This window comes from Cuculus canorus, chromosome 1 (assembly GCF_017976375.1).
Source record: "Cuculus canorus isolate bCucCan1 chromosome 1, bCucCan1.pri, whole genome shotgun sequence".
Taxonomy (NCBI): domain Eukaryota; kingdom Metazoa; phylum Chordata; class Aves; order Cuculiformes; family Cuculidae; genus Cuculus; species Cuculus canorus.
Window position 1 is genome coordinate 93,118,109 of NC_071401.1, and position 24,402 is coordinate 93,142,510.

General features: G+C 40.4%; 1 protein-coding gene across 1 annotated transcript in view; it reads right to left on the minus strand.

Moving 5' to 3' along the window:
- BACE2 (beta-secretase 2) overlaps positions 1-24,402 on the minus strand; it is a 48,625-nt gene that overhangs the window by 19,676 nt on the left and 4,547 nt on the right. Inside the window, exon 2 of the mRNA XM_054069026.1 lies at positions 6,541-6,629. Within this exon, the coding sequence (XP_053925001.1) occupies positions 6,541-6,629 (89 nt within the window). The remainder of the gene's footprint in view (positions 1-6,540; positions 6,630-24,402) is intronic.

Genomic DNA, 24,402 nt, shown 5'->3' on the forward strand with positions numbered 1-24,402 from the left:
TAGAAGTCGTGACAAAAACATGAGAAAAAAACATCAACAGATTTTTTTTTCATTTTAGAATCCTGTAGTATAAGCATAGAAATCATTTACCACCCTTATCACTACTGAAGAGCTATGAAACACCCAGATTCCTTACAATCTATTTTGGGCTCATTCCTTGCCATGCAACTTCCCGTTCTGCAGAGGCAGATGACCATGCTATGTTCAACTAAACAGACTTTTAGCTTGACAGCTTTTTTTTTGAAGTAAATTTAAAAAAAAAAAGGCAAGTGTAAAACAATTTCATAACACCACCTCTACATGCATGTAAAACAATAGAAAGGGCAGGTGATTTATCAAGTGTTGACAGTTTTAATCTGATTTTGCCTGTTATAGGGAACAATATTCAGAATGCAACACAGACAACTCCCACTCATTTAAGTGGACACTCTTGTGGGAAATCTTGTGGGAAAACTTGGCGATATGGACCATGCATCATCTTCCTAGCTAAGGGAGCTGTGGATCAATAAGAGGCAAGGCTCTAACCATAAGTAGTTCTTGATACTCTCAACACTGGGTCTTCAGGGTCCAATACCTTGTAAATCCAAGACAGCAGAAATAAATGAGGTAGTAGACCTCACAGATACTATTTCAAAATCAGGAATCCCAGAGATACCTTTTCTATCTGTATCTGGTTACCGCTACTACTATTTTACCTTTCTGTGTAACTCTACATTTGTATGGTGCTTGGACAAAGGGACAACTCTACTCGGGCAGGGTCTTCAGAGCACCACTGCGACACTGGCAGTACATTTTATAAATCAAAAAAGCCTCTAAATAATTAGCAACATAAGAGAAACTAGATGAGGGCAGGAGAGAGAAGGGAAAATACAGGGCTCTTCATGTAGAAAACTGTCTGGCTGTGCAACAGAAGAGAAAACAACTGAAATCAGAGAGAAAGGTGAGCGGTGGGAGAATAAAGCGAATCAAATCTACAAATACAGACTCTGCATGACTGGCCAACAGCAGCAGCACATAGTTTTTCTTCTGTAAGCAGTAAGATGGACTGAGCTGTGAACTAGGACACAGAAAGACTAGGTTTGTTTTTCAGCACTACTGGTGAACCTTCCTGTGGAAAAGTAGGACAAGTAACTTCCTCACCCACTGGGCCTCAGCTTCCCCATCTATAGAAATGGATAGGAGGATACTCATCTCATTTGTAAAGTGCAAAAATATTGTACTGAAAAGAAGGTCTTTCCTTCAAGTGGCAAAACACCCAGTGTGGGAAGGGACATCACATGATCCTCATGGCAGTAAATTATATTCTGTTCTGCAAAACCATTTCCTGCTTCATCTTATTGATTGTAATCAGCCCATGTTTCTTCACCTTACTGATACAAAGGAAGAAAATTTCCTTTTGAAGGAGGTGAAAACTAGAGACTTGTCATAATCCATGGGCTGACTATATTAAACAAACACACAGCACAAAGAGCTTCTAAACAAGAACAAAGAGCTTCTGTTGCAGCTACAATGAGAAAATAAGAAATTAAACTTTTCCTGCAGGACAGTGTGTCTTTGCCAGAGGTAAGGAAAAAGGCCTCCTAGATTACGGTGGTGTAGTACCTCTACTCCCTTCTCTCTCCTCTTTCCAGTTACTATCTTCTCTCCAAAGTGGCCAATAGAAACTTATTACTCAAATCTCAGCTTAGAAAACGAGCAATGGCTTCATTTTCTAATGCAGTTACTCCTATTACCAGCTGACAACACTGAACAATACATTGACAAAATATGGTCAACATGGTAACAGCCTATTCACTGTACAGAAAGCCCTGCTTAAAACCGACCTTGCCAAACACATGCAATTCCTTCTTAATTCCATGGCCTCCCAGATTACTTGCCACTCTGCAAGAAACCAGGATTTCAGATTTTCCTACTCAGCCATTCGCTTTTTCCTAAGCATCAAATCAATATCTCCATGAACAGCAATGGAAAAAAGGGATAGAAAACAGCAACAGAAAAAAAAAATCCCAACAGAATTTTTGATCCCTTCTCTAGTCTAGATGGATAGTGCAAGATAAAAGATTCAGAGCCAACAACTTTAGGACAAAGCAAACATTAAAACTCAACAACCAATCTAGTTGTCTGAAAACTATTCCACAACATAATTTATTGATTTTTAACAAAGAAGTTCCATCTAATTTGCAGGGGTCCTGGAAAACATTTATAATTTCCCTCAAACCATAAAGTGTACAGTGTACACAACCAAACTTGCAGGATCATACTGCAAAGCAGTTTACTTTTGATTGCTGTCATATAACTTATTGTGTTACCTCAATTGATTGCTCATAATTTCCCTACCTCCCTACCTCTTGGAATAATCAACCTGAGCAGTTTCCTCTTGAAACTTTAGATGGTGAGGCAGTAGTACTCACCCTGAAATAAAACTGAATACCATTGCTGAATACTTGCAGCCTTGAGGGCGTCACTTTTTCACATACCGCTACAGAGCCATCACTGATAATCTAGTTTCAAGTATAAAAATCCTTTTATACATCTGTTTAAGTAGTTCTTTCATCATAAGTATTTTACTCAACAAAAACTAACTGTTATTTTCAACAGCATGAAAAACAAACGCTGTGATTTCTTTTCAGTTCATGACAAATCAGGCCATTTCCCAAAAACTTATGCATCATGGTGACTTACACAGCATGATCACCACAGCAGACTCAGAACTTTTCACAGTAAAGTTTGGTTGGAGCCACTCAAAAGCCCAGTTGTGAAAGAGTTCATAATAACAGCTCTATTCTTTTTGTATAGAAGGATATAGATAATTAAACAATAGAATTATACAACACAGATTATATGACATACAACATCATTTCACAAGCTAGTGCTAAAATTGCTGAAGGAGGGCTCTTCCTAAACAACACACCCTCTGGGTCCTTTAAAACAAAGATAATGCCTTTCCAATGCACCCTCCTCAATTTCAGTCAAAAAAACAATCATGCATTTAATTTCAGATTTTGATCATTTCAATAAAATCAAATTAAGAGCATGGCAATTGAGAGATTCGGACCCATCACTGTCTCCAACATAATATTAATATTCTAATAAGCACACATCTATAACTCAGTCCCATTAACTTAACAAATTACTAATCCTTCTTTCCCCTTGTCTTCAATTTGCAGTTTATGACTTTGCTATGGAAGCACTTCATGATAATATAGGGGAAAACCGCAGCAATATTTACCAGATGAGAGAAAATCTCTTTATTTAATTTTGAAGAGTTCCACATAGCGTGGAAGAAAAGTGCCTATATCTCATTTATCTTATTTACACATGGGTAAATTCACTCTTAGGTAATTTTACAGATCTAGATCATGTGATATCAAGACCTTGCCTACCATCTGTACAAACAGTCATAAGTCCAGTCTCAGAAAGAGATGAGCAGCAGGGCCTAAGGAACAGTAGGCCCCTGGGCTTCACCTCAAGTTAGGAAAAAGTCTCAGGGAACAACCTCCTGGAATCTGTTCCCAAATACATGTAGGATAAGAAGGTAATAATGGATACTCAGTGAGAATTTCACAGGCATCCTGCAGAGCATGGATGCTAACTCTTTGACACAGGTTGTGGAGGAGCCAATGAGAGGAGGTGTGCTGCTGGACCTTGTACTAAAAAACCAAAGAAGGTATGCTTGGTGATGTGAAAGCTGAGGGCAGCCTTGAATGCAGTGACCACGAGACAGTGGAGTTCAAGATCTTGCATGGAAAAGGCAGAGAAATAAGCAAGATTACAACCCTGGACTTCAGGAAAGCTAATCTTAGCCTCTTCAGTGACCTACTTGAAGAAATCCCAGGAGTTAGTGCTCTAGAAGGAATGGGGGTTCAAGAGAACATTGCTTTCTACAGCAAGGTGAATGGCTACGAAGACAAGGAGACTGGCATCAGAACTTGAACTCAAAGGAACTTTGAAAAACAGGAAAAGTGAGCCAACAAAAAACCTCATGGCATTCAACAAGGAGAAGCCCAAAGCTCTGCAGCTGAGACAAAACAACTCTATCCATCAAGACTGGGAAGCAAAGGAAAAGGTGATACAGGGCACTAGACTGAATAAAAGCCAGGATTGTGTTTGCCTCAGAGTGCATATAGCAAATTCTGCACCAGGCCACATGTGGAGGGCCATGGACAACATATCCAAGCAAGATGCTTACACCCTCTTGGTTGTAGACAGGAGGGAGCTGGCCTCTTCTCTCAGGTGTCAGGGGGCAAGACAAGGGGAAATGGCCTCAAGCTCCATCAGGGGAGGTTCAGGCTGGACATCAGAAAAAAATTTTTCACAGAAAGGGTCATTGGGCGCTGGAACAGGCCACCCAGGGAGGTGGTGGAGTCACCTCCCCGGAGGTATTTAAGAGACAGGTGGATGAGATGCTCAGGAGCATGGTTTAGTAGTTGATATGAATGGTTGGACTCAATGATCCTGGAGGTCTTTTCCAATCTAGAGATTCTGTGATTCCATGATTCTCTGGTCAGCACTGGTGAGACCACACCTGGAATAAACTGTGGTCATCTCTGTGGACTCAGTTCAAAAGGGATCTGGAGAAAGAGAAGAAGGACTGGCAGAGGGCTACCAAACAGGTCAAGAACCATGAACATAGGACCTGTGATGAAAAGCCAAGAGGAGCTGAGCTTCAGTTTTGCATATAAGAAGCTGAGGGGAGATCTCACAGCAGTTTACAACAACCTGAAAGATAGTTACAAAGATGACACAGCCAAATCTTTCTCTGCAGTGCCAGACAATAACAGAAGGGGAAATGCCCATGAGTTTCATTTTGTGAGGCTGAGTTTGGTCAACAGGAAATATTTCCACAACAGGAGAGTGTGGCACAGCACTGGAACACGCTGCCGAGAGAGGTCATGAATCTTCCACACTTGAAGGTTTACAGGACTTGGCTGAACCCAGCCATGGCTGACCTGATCTGCTGACAGCCCTGTCTCATTTGGAATAAGTGACCTACAGTAGTTGCAAACAAGATTTTTTAAACATCTAACTCATTTTACTAGGGCCAGGATTCCTCCCAGATGACATTTATTTAAACATACTTAAAATGGAAGAAGTATGTTGTAACATCCAGGTTCAAGCATACTAATGGCTGCACTTTATTCTGAGCACATTGCAGTACTCCATCAATCCAACCCAAACAAGAAATTGATATTGCAATTGCTCTGGACTGTAATGACTTGCGTTTTAATCATTTTACAAAGCAACTTTAACTCTTCAGGGCATAAATTTCAAGGTTTCATTATTAACTTTATATCAAAGTTCTCAAAATACAGCGTACACTGAGAACAACTGATAAGAGACTGTAATCTTCCAGTGATCTCACAGGCTTTTCCTCAACACGACCTCTGCTGTTGTTGCTATTTCTAATGGTTTGTAGTTCTTCTGAGAGAGGCCTTGCCCTTGCAGACAAAACAACAGCACTTAAGAGAAGAGGCAGAAGGAATGCTTGTGCTTTTAATTCCTTGCAATTAAGTTTCCTTTAGCCACTACCTATAGAAGGGTATAGCTGGTATGTAAAACTCTGCAGTAGTGCAGAAACAGCTTTCAAGTGCAAATTCTGAAGTTTCCAGATCTGTGTAATATCAGAGCGAGATGTGAAATATCTCCATTAGCATCTGAATATGTAACAGGAGGTAAGGCTGTTCTAATGATCACTATGGAAATATCAGCTTTCCATCCATAACTAGTGCACCTTATGGGGAAAAAAACATGTAAAATTGCAAGTCAAAATACATAAAGAGGTAATGAGAATGGTAATGTTCTCCAGCCTCCCAGTCCTCTAAGAATTTTTATCCATAATCTTCAGCTAAAAATAGACAGTGTGTTTTGGAGAAGTTTACCTGAAACAACTGAAACTAGAGAAGGGTGAAAGGAAGGAAAAAAGGAGGGAAAGTGATTCAGACAGACAAAGCTGTGCTTGGCTATGACTAATGTCAGCTCATGCTAAACACAACAAATTTATTGCAAAACAAGCACCAAACCCACCAAGCTGTACTTTATAATTAACAGATTCAGTAGGGTCTGTCCAGATCACTAACTGATTGAGGCCCTTGGCCAAACTAAACAACAAATTAGTTTTTGACAAACTAATTTTGGTTTTGGATGAAACATCAAGTAACAGACACAATTACTGGGGTTTAGTTTTTGTTTTTAAACAAAGTGTATTTAAACTTTTAATTCCTACCAAGACTATCTGGGTAAGAAATTGGCCAAAATTGGTGTGATTTTGCAAACTTTTAGCCTGTAATAGTCTTCCCTTTTCTCTAGCTCTAATCCGCACTGTGCTCAGAGCTTAGTTGCAGTGCCATCAGTGGCACCGTGATTCATGGTGTCAGGCAGGACTTCGCAACAGACAAGGTCAACCCTCCTGTTCAGACAACATCCCACACTACTGGGATGTCATAGCATCCCCATGAGCTGCCTTATCATCCTCTTTCACGTGGAGGAATCAGAATCTAAAAGACATCCTAACCCATCACAACGTGCAGAGCAGGTACTTACAGATCGGTATTGAAGTAGGAAGTGACATCAGGATCAGGCACACCTGCTACAGCAAAATTACTGCTCCCAGTGTCAACCAGAATATTTAACTGCCAAAACAGAAGAAAGGAAAGCTGGTTTTCATATCCAACTGAAAAAAACAAATATATCGAAATATTTTGTCTAAACTACCTTCCATTTTAAAATGATGATGGAAGCTGCCATGAAAAACACATAAAAAGTGTCACTTCTGGGAAAGATAGGCTGCCGTAGTCCCTTCAGAAAAGCTGATCATGCCAACATACTTAAAAATAGTCATGTTCCCAGAAGGGAGATAACCCACCAACCCCGTATTTGCATGGCACATGAATTCAAAACCATCCCAAATTCTTTTTGGCCCAACCCACGTGTTGCGGGAACTTGGCTTGTCCAGCACACAGCCTGAATTGCATATTGTTTAAAGCACTGGTTTAGTGGGAGGTGTCCCTGCCCATGACAGGGGAGTTGGACTTGGATTATCTTTAAGGTCCCTTCCAACTCAAACCATTCTATGATTCTTTTATTTGGAGAAGATATGCTGAATATTTCTTTAATAGATATAAGACTGAACATAGCCAAAAGAAATGAGTTGATGTTCAGAAACATCTTTGTTTTGCACATGGGGGAGGAGGGAGTATTAGTTGCCCCATTTCATCTAGTTAATATAGTGTGAGACTAAGAAGCCCTGAAATTAAACCATGAACACAAAACCATCTAGTAATCTGTAGGACTCCTTTCAACCGCATCCATACTCCATCATTGGTATTCCCAGTCCTATTTGTGCAAAAATTTTTAAGACTAAAAAGAAAAAACCCACAACTTTAGTCAAGTTATTTATCTGCCACACTGTATCCGAGATTTTAGATTAAACAGAGCAATACATTAAAATTTATTTTGCAACTACATCAGCTATACATTAACATTTAAAAGCAAAAGGACACCTAGAAGTTCACCCAGCTGGAGGAGCTAAGGCTTTAAAAGAAAATAAGAATCTCTGAGGCATGACTTGCAGTAAAATCCAAAGTTTGCTACGTACTTTATTTCAACGATATCAAAAGCATAATATTTTGTCTACTACCTAACAAAGTAAGAACCATTCATTTCTCTCCCCTCTCTGGGATAAAAATCATATTCAAAATAAATAACAAAGAGCAACTACAATGTGTGCATCTATTAAGACCAGCAAAAGTTGCCTCAAAGGGGTGCTGCAGGGCTTAAATTAATTAGCCTTTCAAGGCAGTCTGTGATGCTTGAGTAATAGGCACTATACATCAGCTGCATAAATACACGTAGGTGTTGCCCTAGCTTCAGTAATATGCATGACAACATACACGGAGGAGGACTTGGGGAAAAAAAATAAACCACCAAACAAGCCCCCAATCATTAACTATGACATATATGAAAGACATTTTACCCCCACATCTTAAATACAGTGTTATCACCACAGAATTCACAAATCACTGAAGAAAAGGGCAAATTTACTACCCACTGTTTGGAGCAAATCAACATTTCCAAAACAAAACAGATATTTCCCTTCAAAAAAAAAAAAAAAAAAAAGTAAATACAAAGCTGGCTAACCATGCAAGCACCAGCCTACTCGGACACAGCAACATTCACATGACAGATCGCTATTGAGGCTGACATTCTCTATCTGCATGTTTGTGCATAATGAGATGCAGGCGGCCAGGGCAGACACTGATTTATTGTAGTCCTCACAATAGCACCAGTGATTAGCAGCTCATTTTGGGGTGGGTATAACTTACTGAGTTCTCTTTCTCTCATGGCTACCCTTTGGGTCTGAATTTTCTTTAGTGCCATCTCATTAAGAAACACTTTTATGTTGTCACCACTGGAGTTTACTTTATTCCATACTGCCTGCTACCTTTTTAATGGTGCTGCTGGGGGAGCGTCAGGCAAGCCCTGGTGAGTCACAGGGTGGCCACTAAAGGAGCTATGGTCCAAGGCTACCTGTCCTGCCTGCCCTGTCCTGTACCTGTCCTGTCCTGCCCCAACTCCAGAGGTCAGCCCTAACCTCTCCCAAAAGACAAAGCCAAATGCAGTGTACATTCACTACCCTGCTTTTCACCTCTCAGCTTACTAACGAAAACCAAGATCAACAGCACCTCAACCTGATTCACCGAGGCATGTGCTGTGACAGCTGGAGAGCGGTCATACCTCTCTGTGCCTTTACCTTTCTGCCACAAGGACAGAAGATCCTGATGCCCAAGCAGAGCCAACAGCACTGGTAGTAGCATCCTCTCCAGGTGCCTCCTTGTGAAGCCCCAGAGATGGTGAATCAGAGCTTTCACGGGCAGGCGGAGCAGGCTCTTTTGGTTTATTACAGCCACCTCTAGTGAATCACTTCCTGTCACTGAGAGCTGATTATTTAGTGATCACCCTGTGTTGTTAGCAAGTGTCAGGTGAAGTCAGATTTTGTGAAAGCCAAGGTCAGAGAGATATGGCTGAATGAGGCTATGAAGAAAAAACTGCCCAAAGACTGCTGACAGATCACATGCCCAGCATTACAACCAGTGAAAGACTACTTTCTGTCCATTTGTAAAGGCATAGAAGAAAAGCCTTGGGATTATTTTAATTGTGTCTTCCAAGTTCAGTTTCAGACCTATAGAGCAGAAAGCAGACAGCAAATGCAAAAGGCCGTTTTTTTTTTTCCCTGAAGGTCACCTTTACCACAGCCGTGGGATGTAAATTCCGCAGCTAGTACCATACCTGGAAATTATTTTTATGGATGCATTTCCTATATCGAAATAGCATGAATATTAGTAAGAGGTTCATAAAGTTCCCTGGCTATAGAGTAAGCAAGATAGTAACATCTACCTCTGCCATGAAAAACTTAGGAAATCTGACAACCTATCTATATGCCATTAAGTTGTGCTTATAAAAAGAAAGAAATCCAAAACTGTTTACTGAAAGTCAGGAACACTGAAAGAAGAAGCCTCCTTAAGCCATACATTTTATATATTTTCTACTCTGAAGGGGCAGAGACACTGAAAAAAACAGTCATAATGATTTTTTTCAACTGGAAGTCAAACATATTGTCAATACTTCAAGGATCTCTCAAACTTTCCAAAAGTGCTCGATTTAGCATCAACATCAAATAGCACTTAATGTATACTATCCTGCTTCAATAATTTAACTCATCACTATGTCTTTAATATTTTTAAGCTTTCAGTTGCTGAACATTGTTGTATTTTGACATCAGAAAAGAAATTGGGTATTGATCTGTCATCTTTTTTTCACTGAGCAAAGCTTCATCTGTCTGTGTTTCAGGCACCTGCCCTATATGTTATAGCAAATGGTGTCAATACAACGTCATCAACAGCAGGCATTACCTACACCTCATTTAACTGCAGGGTGAACAGCAATTCGCAGTTACCTCACCATGCTTCCTTCCCGTTTTGAAGGAAAAAATGTAGCAGTCTTTCAATTTTCATTGCATAGAGGTTGCTAGTGTCCTCTAGAAGGGACAGACCTTACCTCTGTTATGGTCTAAACCCTACTCAGACTTCATGTAAGTTTCTCTTTCCTGTTTTAGGTTGAGGTCACAGTTTTTTTGTAACTTTCAGAAAAATACAAATCCCCAAACAAATCCCACCAGCTACAACTGCATAATGCATTTCTTTGAAGCAGGTCTCTGCGTGATTTAGCATACAAAGCCTTTTCCACGTGTGGAATCCTACAGCTTGCATGCAACCTTGTTGCGCCATTGCTTTTGATGTGATTCCCTGGGTAAACCACACTGGACTAGTGTCCACGATAGCTTCAAGTTAACAGGCCTGAATCTTTTAGGTCAAGCGATAAAGTTTCATCACTAGACAGAAGAAACCAGAATGCAGATATGTATTTGGCTTTTAATCCCTGCTTCAGCTGAAGTATAGGGACCTGGGAAAAGGGGAAGATTTGCACAGACAGAGCCATAAATATAACATGGAATCTCATTCAGCCTTACATTTACTCTCGGGTTCAGTCAAAATCTTAATGATAGGCAATTGACAGTTTCCACTGCACAAGCCAGCAGAACAACCAGAGAAGCCAGCTCTCTAAGAATTCATGATGAAGACTACAAGGAATCATGCCTTTTCTGGAATTTTAACTTGACCCATGGGCGTCCCTTTCTTTCCCTTCTCTCCTGTCCCCAATAAAGACAGCACCACTCCACACTAGTACCATTCATATGCTGTTCAAAGTCTTGTCCTGCTGTGCTTTCATGATTTCTCCCACACACATACTTAAAATAGGGTTTATAATCCTACTCTGCTTGATGGAGTAAGCCACACAGTGAACTATCACAAAGTAAAAATGTTTTTTTGTCCACATACAGAGACTATAAATAGGAAGCATCCCATTACTGGCTCATGAGCTGTTACCACACATCATGATGTACTGGCTTAGAAGAAGCCTACCCTATCTAACAACCCCTGAACTTGTTACATTTCTTAACTCTCTCTCTTTCTTATTTTGTCCTACACATAATAAACTCTACAAAAAATAATTTGCTAGACATGCTTAAAAAAGGTACAAAGCAGTGCTACATTGCTTGTTAGGAATTAGCAGCTAGAAATCATTTGGGTAACAACTCTTGTTTTTCAAGCTGGTTAATAGATAAGAAAATTAGTTGCCAATTTAAATGCTGCCTCATTTAACACAATGATTCCTAATTACATTATCAGCCCATCTGGCAAGAATTGCTTACAACCATAATGCGAAAAAGAAAACACACTAGTAACTATCTACTGTTTGCCCACAGTTATTCGATTTTATTATTGGCACAGATTGTCAGTCAGGTTATTTAAGCAATTTGTTTCTACAAATTAGTAATGTTACAAGATACAGTTGCTTTTTAAGCACAGAGATACCGTACGCTTTTTTTTTTTCCTGTGTTACTTGGAATTAGCACTTACAGCCTACTTTCTAGTAAACAAATGCAGAAAAGTTGGTTTTAATATAGATTCTTCATCTGTTCCTCTTAAGACACAGAAATAAAACCTAATTAAAAGATGTTAGGGGAGTCTTTGGAAGCAGTTCTAGATGTAAAGGCCTGCAAAGTTAAGACAAACTGAAAAATCTTCCATGACAACACACTTCTACTTGCAGAATAATACATATTGTACTGAACAGGTAAAGCAAAAAAAGGATAAGATTGTTGGTCTGTAAAATAGACGGGCACACTGCCCCTGAACACTGGAGGAGGGACTAGACTCTCTCATTTTTCATTGCTCATTGGTGGACCCTGGACTGGAGTGTCCCAGTCCTCACTGCTTTGAAGCTCTTCATGGAAAAGTTGAGGTTGGGAAGGACCTCTGGAGGTCATCTGCCAACCCTCTGCTCAAGCAGGGCCACCAAGAGCCAGCTGCCCAGGACCATGCCCAGATAGCTTTTGAGTAGCTCCACAACTTCTCTGAACAACATGTGCTAGTGCTTCAACATTCTCACAGTAAAATCATGTGTTTCTATATAGTCAGAGAGAATCTACTGTGTTTCAGTTTGTGCCCACTGCCTCCAGTCTTGTCACTGGATGCCTCTGAAAAGAACCTGGCTCTGCCCTCTTTACACCCTCTCTTCATATATTTGTTTATAAGATCCCTCCTGAGCCTTCTTTTCTCCAGGCTGAGCAGTCCCAGCTCCCTCAGCCTTTCCTCATGTGAGAGATGCTCCAATCCCTTAAATGTCATCATGGCCCTTCACTGGCCTCTTTCCAGTATATCCACATCTCTCTTACACTGGGGAGCTCAGAGCTGGACACAGCACTCCAGGTGTAACTTTACCAGTGTCAAGTAGAGTAATCCAGAAAACAAGTCAGCTTCTTGGCTGACAGCTGCACAGCCATTGGAAATGACACAGAAATACTCCATCCAGAGTGAAATGACTCTCCACAGCTTGGACAGTATTATACTTCACCTTGCCGGAGGAGGACAAAGGGGGCACACCTACTCTAAGTTTTGGAGAAGTATCTCCTGTGGTGCCCTGAGGGAGTTCCCCTCACCAGAGTAAACTATCTATCTATCTGCTGCTACCTTAAAAAAAAATAGTCTTCTCATATTTGCAAGAAGGATTTAACCATGCAGCCAAGATAAGAGAGGCACTGTAATAAAGAAAAATGGAACAGAGATCAATGGTATTCTAATGCCGTTTGTTTAGCAAGTGGTGTCTGCTGTAACGTCACACTGGTAGTACGAAAGAACGTGCTTTATTACAGCATGAAAACTTGTCCAAACCAGGAGGTCAAATAATCACCAAAGATAATTCCTTCTTTCACAACAGCAGAAATTTGTCAGAAACTGTGGTGTGTTTGTAGGTGGTGGAGTAAGCAGGAGAACAAGTGGCAAATGGAGGCTGTTCAGTGCAGCAGCAGATCAAACCCAGAGGATGTTTGGTGTTCACTGTCATTCTCCTCACCACATTCCCAGCTGGTGTCAGAACACCACACCCAATCTGGTGTCAGATTTGACCCCATATCTACTCATATACTACTTTTACATTCACCGTTTCCTCCAGCCACCTAAATCACTGAGCTGTTCCTGGACACGCTCACACCTGCACTGGGCCCTGCACAAGACCAAGAGTCTTTTGTCCTTAACCTTTCCCCGCACTGCACTGCTAGACTGGAAGGAATACTTTACTGTTTGTTTTTTTTTTTTTTTTTTCTCTCAGAAAAACAATAATCTCTTTCTTTGCCAGAAAATTACAAAGTACTATCTGGATTAGCCAATCTATCCATGCTTAAGAGCACTGTGTGCTTCTGTAGTTGAGATTTGTATTAAAACCACAAATGCTAAAATGACTGATTGCTGTGAAGTATAAACTTGCTAAACTAAATTGTGAGTTGAAATATGAGTGTCTGACTCTGGGACTGATGAATAGTCATTTTGAAGAGAAATATTACAGGAAGTGCTTTATATATATTATCATTTTGACAATAAGGGAAGGCTATTATGTTTTAAAGACAAAAAAATAGTCAACCAATCAATCCTGGTAACAAAACAAGATATCTATTCTTCATTTCCCCCGCTCTCCTTTCTGCCAATGCCTTTGGTTCCCTAAACATTAGCATTCTTTCTGCACATGCCGTCTCATGTGGTATCTTACTATTCAGGCTGAAATTTATTTGCTGTGTCTAGATTTATCATAGAACACATCCATCCTATTCATGCTATATGAACATGCTTTGCTGTTGAACATGAGCTATTACTTGCTTATCTTAGAGCTGTGTGAATTGTAGCAATTTTGTCTCATTGCCTTTTCAGAAAAGATTAACCTTTTTTCCCCTTTTTTATTTTTTTTTTAGATACAAGTTCCTCTCCCATATCACACTCTATAGCTGACAAAAAACTAGGTGTGCAAAGAAAACCTCTAGTTCTCATAAACCAGCTATAGCTGAAGACATGCCCTGTTCTAGGCCTTGGGTTTTAAGGAAAATCTGGACTAATTAGATAAAGGAATTAGATAAAGGTCAGTAAGAGCAATAGTCTGGAGGTCTAGAAAAATCTCACTTGTAAATAACCATTGAAATGCTTGAATTCATTTGAGAAGACTGAGAAAAACTGTGATATTCTTTTAACAGATATGTGGTTGCCACAGAGACCCCTATGGGAGCCGCACTTTTCAGGAAAAAGGGGTCATGTGTAAGCCGACTGGTATCTTCATCAGCCTTTCCCAGTGTAGCCGGCAACACATGTTAACATCAAGCAGACTGTTCTTAATAAAAGCAGTAAGACATCCAAGTGCTCACAAAACTGCGTGAAGAAAATCTATATATTTTCTATATTTATACTAAACATGTTCTTGAATGGAAACATTTACGAATGCCTAGATAAATGGAAGATTAAACCCCATAAACACACCCTGACATTCAAGAATGAATACAGGAGACCAACTATTTGCACGTAAGTACACTCAGAGCTCTTGTCAAATCTGAGAGAATGTTTCCACCTGTTAGGAGGTGTACAGGAATTAAATTAATCAATTTTCTGCTAATTACACTACAGCACTGTGAAGACAGGGAGACTGTAAGGCAAATGCCTCTGGGACCAACTATCATGTTTAACTGCAAGACTCATGAGGAATCCCAGTGCCCACACAGACTTGGCTTTGTAACAGGCTATGTCTAAGCTCTGTGCCACATCTAAATTACTAAGCATCTCATCCAGAGCTCACCCCACCCCTCCCCAGAGAACACAATAGCCACAGGTGCTGGAGAGACAGCTATTAATTCAATAATTCAGACGTTTCTTCAGTTTCATTTTGGCTGCTGAAGTCTGTCTCTACCACTAGCCTGACTCTTGGAGATACACTCATGAATGACATTACCAATTTCATAGTCACCTTCTCAACCTAAACCTCCTTCTCACTTTGAAACCACCAAGCATAGCCACCACAAAGCAGACTTGCCAGGCACTGCTCAGCAGGATTTTGAACTCTTTGGAGCAATGGCCAGCTGCATCAGACAGCTACCAGTCCACAGAGCTATGCGTGCTGTAGGAGGACCTGAGGAGAGAGCAAGTTTCTAGCTTCATAGTAAAGAGGAAGGCAGCAGAGGTATGCGAAGGGCTGGACAACTTTATTTCATGACACAGGGGCACAGACACCACTGGCCAGCAAAAGAGAGTTGCGGTGTCTCCAGACAGCTCCTTCAGCAACACTCTGCGTCCCTCATACCCTTGTGCTCAACCACAGCCTGTCTTGCTTCACTCCTCAAGAAAACCACTGTCAAATTATTTCAGTTGACCCGAAGATAAACTTTCTCTGTAAATAAAGACGACCACCTCACTGAAAAACAACAAATCATCCACCTCAAGTGTCTTAGGTTAAATGTCTGCTACATCTGTTCTGTTTACCAGCACTACTTAGGGCATGATACTTCTAGAAAAACAGTCTTATGTCAAACAATTTTAGAGGGGTTGTTTTTAGGAAAAGAAAAAAAAGGAGAAGGGAGACTCATCATGCTAATACACTAGTTTTCAGAATACTATATCCAAGGAGGGCTTTTTGTTTTTATTTTTTAAAGGACATGGAACCATTAAGCCTACATTAGAGTATTATAACCAGCAAATAAGTACAGTCACAAGTTGCATACAGTACAGAATTTTAATTTTCTGAGTTCTTTTGCTCTCCAAATTCAGCTTCCAATCTATTTTGTCATTTCTATTGTTCATTAGACTCTGATAAACTGCTGTCTGAAAAAAAAAGGCATTTTTAATTCTTCTTCTCTACCTAGCTTCAGAAGTCAAACACTATACACAAAAAAACCTGTTTTGAAACTAGAGCAACAACCCTCTTGCAGTATCTGTAAGACCGAAAGTCTTCCATGTTTGCCAGAGCCAAGCTGTACTAAATAAACTCAAGAAGGCTAGAACTGATTAATCTTTAAACCTTCCTCATGCTGTACAAGCTTCCATACCATAAGTCACTGCCCATGTTTACTGTACCATCTAGAAATAACAGAATTAATCAAGTGCTGCATTTCAAACTTCAATACAGATTACGAAGCCCATTCTTAATGTTCTTGAGAGTAGGCTAGGAGGTATCTCTAGCCTCATGAGTGCTGTTACTTTTTTTTGATAATCTCCCTTTTGTCAAAGACACCACAGTTCCCTCACCCTTCGGTAGCAGGTAGAATAGCTCAGCAGAGATTCAGTCTCGCTTCTGTATTTCTACCTCTATTAAAAGGTCTCCATTACACCAAAGATCTGAACGTCAACCTCAAATTTAAATAAGACCCTGGATTTCAAATTGCACTGGAGATGTGAAACCAATTGCCAAAGCTGCTCCTGCAACATTTAAGAAGCCTTTGAAGGCAGCGATTAACTTTGAAAAAAGCTGCATTTTGGAGACAGGCGGGAAGAAAAAGCAGTTTGCAGGACAGCAGTGAGAAAAATCAGTTATGAGAAGGCTGCCTGTCAGGTCTGATCTCTTCCCTCTCCTCCCCTCCCATCAACTGATCTTGTTGCGACACGATTCTTTTCAGGTTTTTTTCCACTCCTCTGTCAAGATGTTAGTTTTGGAGACGGTGTGTTTGTTAGCAAAGGTTTTTCAAAGCCTGGAGAGCTGCAAGAAGGAGAGGTGAAGGCAGGACACTCCTGACACATCAGGTCTATCTGTTCTCCCCACTACAGGCTGCTCCCAGCAGCAATGCCATACCCACACAGCAGGGCCGCTCATTATAATGTCCTTCTAGCTGCATTTACTGTCTACTTTCAGGAAAGGCTTGCTTATTTTTTTTTTCAGCGCTTTTCTTCAAGGACATTGAATGCTTATAAGGTATTTTCCAGTCATTCCCATAAAACACTGTAACAAAATCAAAGTGAGCAAGCATCACTTTTCTTGGGTTTTCACTACCCATACACTGCAACAGTGAAACAACCAACTTTCCCAAAACATGAAAGCCAATGGACAATTACATGGAAACCCCCACCTTGCTAGTTAAGTCAAGCTCATGGCTATAAATGCAGCCCCTTCCTCACGGAGGCCAGGAAACTACTGACAATCCCATGTTCATGCACTGGGATTTGTGGATTAGGCACGACTGTTGAACTTGGGAGAGGTAAATAAATTAGCACGCACCTTGGAAAAACAACTATGAACTCCCTGTGCTTCAAGGCATGACTTCTGCTACAAAAACACCACAACTTGTTTTTCAGGACCGGACTTGCAGCACTGCCAGATTTTGTTTAATATGCAAAAGCTGCTGCAGTATTTCATGTTGCCAGACTGGGATGTTTCAGCCTGGAGAGCTGAAAAGACTGGTCCCTGCATTTACACATCCTTTAACTGCCTTGAACTACATCTTCCCCATCTGCCACAGCAGCTCCCACCTCCACTCCTCTCTTTCTTCCCAGGAACAGCAACAGTCCCATACTTTTGCACCACTACTGGGCTGTATCTATATGGATGGCACAGAGACATGACTGGATCCACCGCTGCATGCAAGCGGAGGCACAGAAAGAGATCAGGTAAAAAAAAAAACCCAAAAACCCAAGTCCAGTTATGTCAAGCATAAAGACTGGAATTTGGTTACTCTAATTGTATTCCCTGCTAGAAAATCTGTGCCACATCTCTGGGAAAAGGCACAGGGACAGGCAGCTGCCCACTGGTGCGTGCTATCTTAAGCAACCACAGGAATGCATGCAGGCAGCCCCAGGTCTCTGAGCACAAACAAGGTGATGCAATTCCAGTGTTTTTATTTCCCTGGTAATTAATAAAGGGAACACAACAGACAGGAGGCTTTTGCTCCCCATTCCACTCGACCTATTTAGGGTATTAGCAAAGAGCAGAATTTGATTGTTATCATGGGTAATTCTTGGAATTATACAGCAGAGTTCAAAGGCACACACAGAAGGCAGCTTTCCACTCCATAATATCAGGAAGGCCTATTTGATGAGGGATGGGAGGGGAGAGAAGGCAAAAAAAAAAAAAAAAAAAAAAAAAGCTGTAGCTGTTAAGCAATGTCACAATATCGTGTTTGATTTATTAAAATAAGAACAATCTTTTTTTAAAATTCATATTTATTCTCACATTTTTACTTAAAAATTTGGCAGGGCAATTTAAAAGGCAGATTTAATTCTCAAGTGAAATAAGATATGATTTTTTTAATTTTTTTTTTTTTTTTTAAAAAAAGCAGCAGTGTTCTTCCCCCTGCTATTGGACTCATCTATTTCTCCTTCTCAAACATGCACACTTTACTCTTTACCCTGGCTAATACTGTAGACGCAGCAGCTCTGGGAAATGAACTAGCTTTGCCTGTGGCTCATACATCATTACAATTGTTAACCAAGTTCCACTATAAAAATCTTTATTACACAGGAGAACACAGATGCATGCAGGAACACAGCTTTGTTTCCAGATACCAAGTTGAGTTTGGAGGGCGGAAAGTTGAAAGGCATTTTTTATGCTCTCGAGTTGATGAACTCTGCTACTACACATTGCAACATCACATAGAAAACAGCTTCCATTACCCATTCCTCCAAACATCAACCCATATGCAGGAGCAAGCTATCTTCTATTTTGGCCAGGGATTACAACCCATAATGTGTCGATGGTACTTCAGGTCCTACAGCAGCCCAGAGCTCCAACATTTTATGGACTATGAAGGCAGCAGCAAATGCAGTCACTGGAATTGTGGGAATTCACTCATCAGTAACAGCAAACATCACACACACCTGGCTGAAGAAAGTTCCCAAATCTGAACAAAAAAGTGCAGATATTATCACTAGCATTTGGTCATTCGCCAAGAAAAGGTTAACCTGAAGGCTCAGCAGAATGCAAATGAAAGTCAGCTTTAGCTAGAACATACTATACATGCCAGCATTCATGACTACAGCGGCTGAGAAATTTTTTGAACTTTTTTTTACTTCCCATACATTATTTATCTCAGCAGTCCAAATGCAAAAATCTGGCACTTTGGATCACGCAAAACGTTTACGTTATTCCCTAAAGGGCTTTGCATCTGTGAAGTAACGAGAAGATTATTCTGTGACAGATAAACTGAAGCACTCTAACTGCATCAGATGTTATCTTGCTACAGCACTTCTCAGACTCTTTGAAAGTGTGACCACCTTTGCACTCCTCTGCCTTATTTGCAACCTGAGAGTCACCAATAAGAAAAATGAATGTATCAAATAAAAAACTCTTTAGTCACAGAAAATCATCAGTAGGACTTACGAATCATTGTCTGACACGCCTCACATTTCACTCTAACCCATAGCGGACATTTATTAGACAGCACAGTGAATGAAAGCATAGGTCTTTTTATCCCATACATAAGCAGCATGGTAATATTGCCCTGAAGACCTTTCAAACTGGCATAGCACATTCTGTCTTGGAAAGATGCTGCATCTGTTAATTTCCTTATGGCACAAACACTGACAGTCAAGACTTCTGTATCAACAGGTATCCCAATGGAATTTCTGAAGCAGAGTTTCCAATGAGGTAGAAAAAACGAGAGAAAAAACCTCCCTAAAGATTTGGCAAAGTCGCAATTTTGAAAGTAGATCTGAAGCCGGCAGCTGAAATAGACACCCTAGTATGTTATTTTCTATGCTAAAAGTACTGCTGCCAAAGGCAATCTTCAAAGTTTACCTTCTGCTGACCTGATGTATTTTTCTCTTCCCTAATACTACAATAAAATTTTCAAAAGGGGATGTGCAGGACCCAACCATACGATGGCTTAGCAGGTAAGCCTTTTTTTTCCTGTGGAAGCAAGCCTCAAATGGCTGGTCTTCTCTGGTATGAAGCTTCCTATGGCAGCAAAGTGAAAAACAGAGTGAGCCTGGGTGGGTGAGAAAATTCTCACATCTGTCCTTGACGTGAGCCTGAGCGCAAGCTGCAGCACTGCAGCAGGCTCCAAGGCACTCATCTACGGACTACTCTTGCAGGTAGATTCATAAACAAATATCAAGGAATTACCTGAGAGATAGCTGCCAAAAGGAGTTGATTACTTTTTCCATGCCAAATGGCAGGTGCTGGCCTTTAATGCAAGAAGGCTTACACTCCCTCCCTCAAATGGAGCCGTGACTTTCAGTTCTTGAGTTGTGGTGTTTTTTCTTTTTTTAAAAAAAAATCTAATAGGAAAAAGTAGTGCTATCAGGCAGTTTTAGACCCCTAGGAATGGATTAATTTGTGTCTTTCAGGAGGAGAACCTTACAAAGTGTTATTGCAGTGTTAATACCTTTCCTCTTTTAAAATAAAACTACTAGCAATGACTTAGAGACAAACATTTTCCCTAAACACATGCAGTCTAGCTTAACAGCAGTTTTTGCTAGTAAGTAGGTACAAAAATAGACCAACCATAAAGCTAAATAAAAACAACTAATTTTAGTACTCACAAGCTGAGCAAAGAGGACAATCTACAAGTAATTTATTTTTCACAACCTCAAATTATTAGTAAGCAGTGTGAGGGAAAAAAAACCCAAACTGTAGAGTGCAATTACTGTCTTAGCAGATTTCCTTCAAAGGAACCTTTTAATTATGACACATTAATTGTATTCAATGAATTGTAATTTTAACTCAAATAAGATTTTTCCTATCTAGCTTATTTTCCTCAAATCCCCTCTCTGCTATATCCCCCTGGTTTTATCTATTCAAGGAGGACTCTTACAAAACCAAAATCAAGCTCTAGAACTTCTGGCTCCCAACACCTTCCCCACAAAACAGTCTTAGAAATAAGACGACAGCAAGAACAGAAGGAGGAGAGACAGGCAAAAGGAAGAATGAGGGAACAACTCTGCTGGAGGAGAGAGAAGGGGGAAAAGAGTATTATTTTATCAGACTTTGGCAAAAGAGGGAGCAAACAATAACTCTGGCCCATGCCTTCATGAGAGCGACATGTGCAACTGAAAGACAGTTGGATGGCCACGACAAGAAGAAGCTTGCTGAAAGGGCTGGGCGTGTGGGCAGCAGCAGGTTCAGCAGCCAAACTTTCATCCCAGGAGAAGCTTATCAAGCTCCTTGGCCAGGCTTTCTGGCAGTCCTGGGCTGCTGCAGCCTTTGCTGCGCAGAGCATGCAGCCTCTGCTGTAGCACAATCAAAATGCACAATTGACGCAGATGTACTCAAGCTACCTTGGGTGCTGCCAGCAGTAACAGAACTCACTGCTTGTTGAGGAGCCACTCAAAAAAGCACAATAAACAGCTTGTGTGGAGGTCCCCATTGTCACAACTAGACTGTTCCTAGCCTGAGTTAGCTGGTTTCTACTAGCTCAGTTCTTTAATGCTGCAATCCAATCACACAGATGGCTGCGATACAGGCATATACAGAGAAGAGACAGATAGTCAGCTAACTTGTTATTTTAAAACTAAGGGAGTTAATGTGCAAAAAATTGGAAATAAAATCTATTTTAGTCCTGGGATATTTCAAGTGCTTAGAAGGAAACTGAAATGACAGATACAATTCAAATGGAAAACTTTTGATTTTAACAGCAGTCTGGTATCTGTAGAATATCTGTTGTGTTTGCTTCATGATCTCAGATTGAAACAGCAAAACCAAGCAGCAAGATATACAACAGTCCCATCAATGGCAGGAAAAAAACCACTTCTTTTTTCTGAGGAACCTGAGTGCTGCCTCCTTTACTTTGAGGATTTGATCTCGAGTCCTAATCCAAATTAGGAGCAACAAGTTCCTTCACTTATTTACACAAATTATGATTAAATTGGTATTTTTATAGCCAGTAACAAAAAAGAGAGAGGTAATGTCTGATTCATACTGGAGATGCACATGTGCAAGCAGATGCCATAGTATCCACTTCCATTTACAAATGTAGCTGTACTTCACAATGACCAGATAACATCTCATGTCAGACTTGCTTCACCTACAAATAAGTGAGAATTTTTCAAAGGTAATAAAATATCAGGGCAATGTAATAGCTAACACGTCCTCACAGACTTGAAATCCTAAGTTCTGCTCACAAAAATAAAGATACCTGCAGAGTGTAGTAGTTTTTAAATCTGTCCTGCCAAACACTGTCCCTAGAGCTCACTGCCCTCTAGTCAGAGGAGGGGCGGAGGGGGGGAAGAGGAAAAAAGGGAGACTCCTTCTTTGATAATCCCAAACACCCAAACAAGGCCTTTCTTTGTCCACTGGTTTGCTTTCACCTTATTTCTACTTGAAATCTGAACTAATTCACTCTTTAACAGGCAAAATAGTTATTTGCTCACCCTTTACTTTACTCTCTCCAAATTTAACTGATGCTTTTACCTTGGTAGGGAACGAAATGCAAGGAGCCGTAAAAAGCATCAACCTGACACCTATTGCCACCACACTCCTTTCTCAAAACAGGTCTTTCCCCCATTGGGATCTGAATGCATGATTGCTAAGACTGGTGACCCTGGTTAATAAAGCTTCCACCATGTCTCTGAAGGAGGGAAAGAACCTTTAAAGGAGCAGTTAGGGGGGTCTAATCCATCTGAACCTGAGAGAGGAGCACATTCTGAGGAACGAACACAATGAATCTCTTCCTTTAGTGTCACTGTGCGCACACACATTGCAGGCCATCACAGCCAAATTAGAAACACACGAAGACAAAGCCTTATTACAAAACACTAACAGTGCTATACTCTACTTTGAGCAACTGCACTGTAATGAATACTCGTATTTTGGGTTATTTTTATAGCACAGGCTCCACTACCTCCATGCAGTCCCTTTTGCAAGGGCTAATCTTGTATGGAAGGAGGTGCCAGAATCCTAATTTGTAAAGACAGGGAGCTGTCAACCCAAACCTGGTATGTTTGTTTGCTTTGTGTGCAGCCAAAAATACACTACACCCCATCACGCCACAGTGCACCACTACATTAGTCCTGCCACTTTTGACTTTCCTTGTCCTCTGTATTTTTGCATGCATCAAACAACAACTCACCATTTAACAACAGGAATATTTTGCATTTCAATAGTATTCCCAGTAGAGAGTTCTGGAGAGATTTTAACGCTGCCACCTGAAAATACTTCAATGCACCACAGACCTCCTCTTTGCTCCTCAACCCTTCCTTCTTTCAGCTTTCGCAAAAAGCTCAAAAATAAACACAAAGTACTTGCATAATCATTAAGATAAAAATTAAAAAAAAAAAAAAAAAAAAAGAAAGAAAGAGAAAGAGAGAGACTTGAGTTGGACCTTGTCTTTTGGTATTTGAACCTGGAAGGATCATGTTTTAAAAACTACTTGTACCTAGAAAGATTGTAAACCTCCTTTCAGCAAAATCAAGAAAGCTTAGCTTCTGAGGGAAAAGCACAGCTCCAGAAATCAGGTCCTTATCACATAATATAGCAAGACTAGTGAAGCGATGAAAGTACAGGAGCAGTTCAATCTTTCCTCACAATCTTTGTTCCTTCCAACACTCAAAAAATAACGGTTATCAACAATTAAGGAAGAATGGCTGCATGTTCAAAACTTGTTAATGTGTGTGCGCGCGTATCACCTTCAAAATACCAAGCTATGAATTATAACGTCCATGACACACTTGAGGTGTTTAATACATATCATTCTTTCTTTAATAGGTGGAAGCAATTGAAGGAAAGATAACCTCCTACTAATCACATGGAAATTGGAGTGTGTGCTTTGTGGTGAAGGCCGTTAGAGCCAACATTCATGTTGACCTTAAAACTTCAGAGTAATTTTACAGGACAGGTTTTCGCTCACCACCTGCACAGAACAAACTGCCATTAGAAAAAAAAACAATAGACAAAACCTCTTCATGCATAGAATGAAAAACTGACACTGAAATTTCAAGAAGGACCTGTGGCATTCACAGTACAAGTCAGATTCTACTGTAGTTTTAACACCCATTAATCAGAACACAGTGACATGACCCTCAGCTCTCAGGAGACACAGGTCTCGCCTCTCTGCAATAAAATTGCCGAAATAATATTTACCTGGTCTTAACACAAGTGCAATCTGGAAACACAGTGGGACTGGCAGGACTACCATGACCTCAGACAATGAAAACTAGCATAAGTGAAGCAAAATGAGGCAATGGTACTTTCTTTGCAAATGTTTAATGCAGTCCAGATGGGCTTTAAGAAAGCTGTGAAGAACATCGGGTACTTCAAGGGTTTGACTATCCTATTGGTCAAAAGCTCATAGAAAAAACAAAATTATTATGGCTAGAACTGCAGTGAAGATAACAAAAAAAACCCCCCAAAAGATCTTTGATTCAATTTCTCGCAGTGCTTATAATCTCATGTTAGGCAAAATAATAAAGGTAGAGCTAAGGAATTCCATCAAATTATTTGAAGAAATAAGACATAAGAACAACACATACAATTCGTATTGGGTTCTTGCTGCCTCTTATTTAAACCTGGAACTGGAAAACGTACACCTATACAGAGAAGTGAAGTGCACAT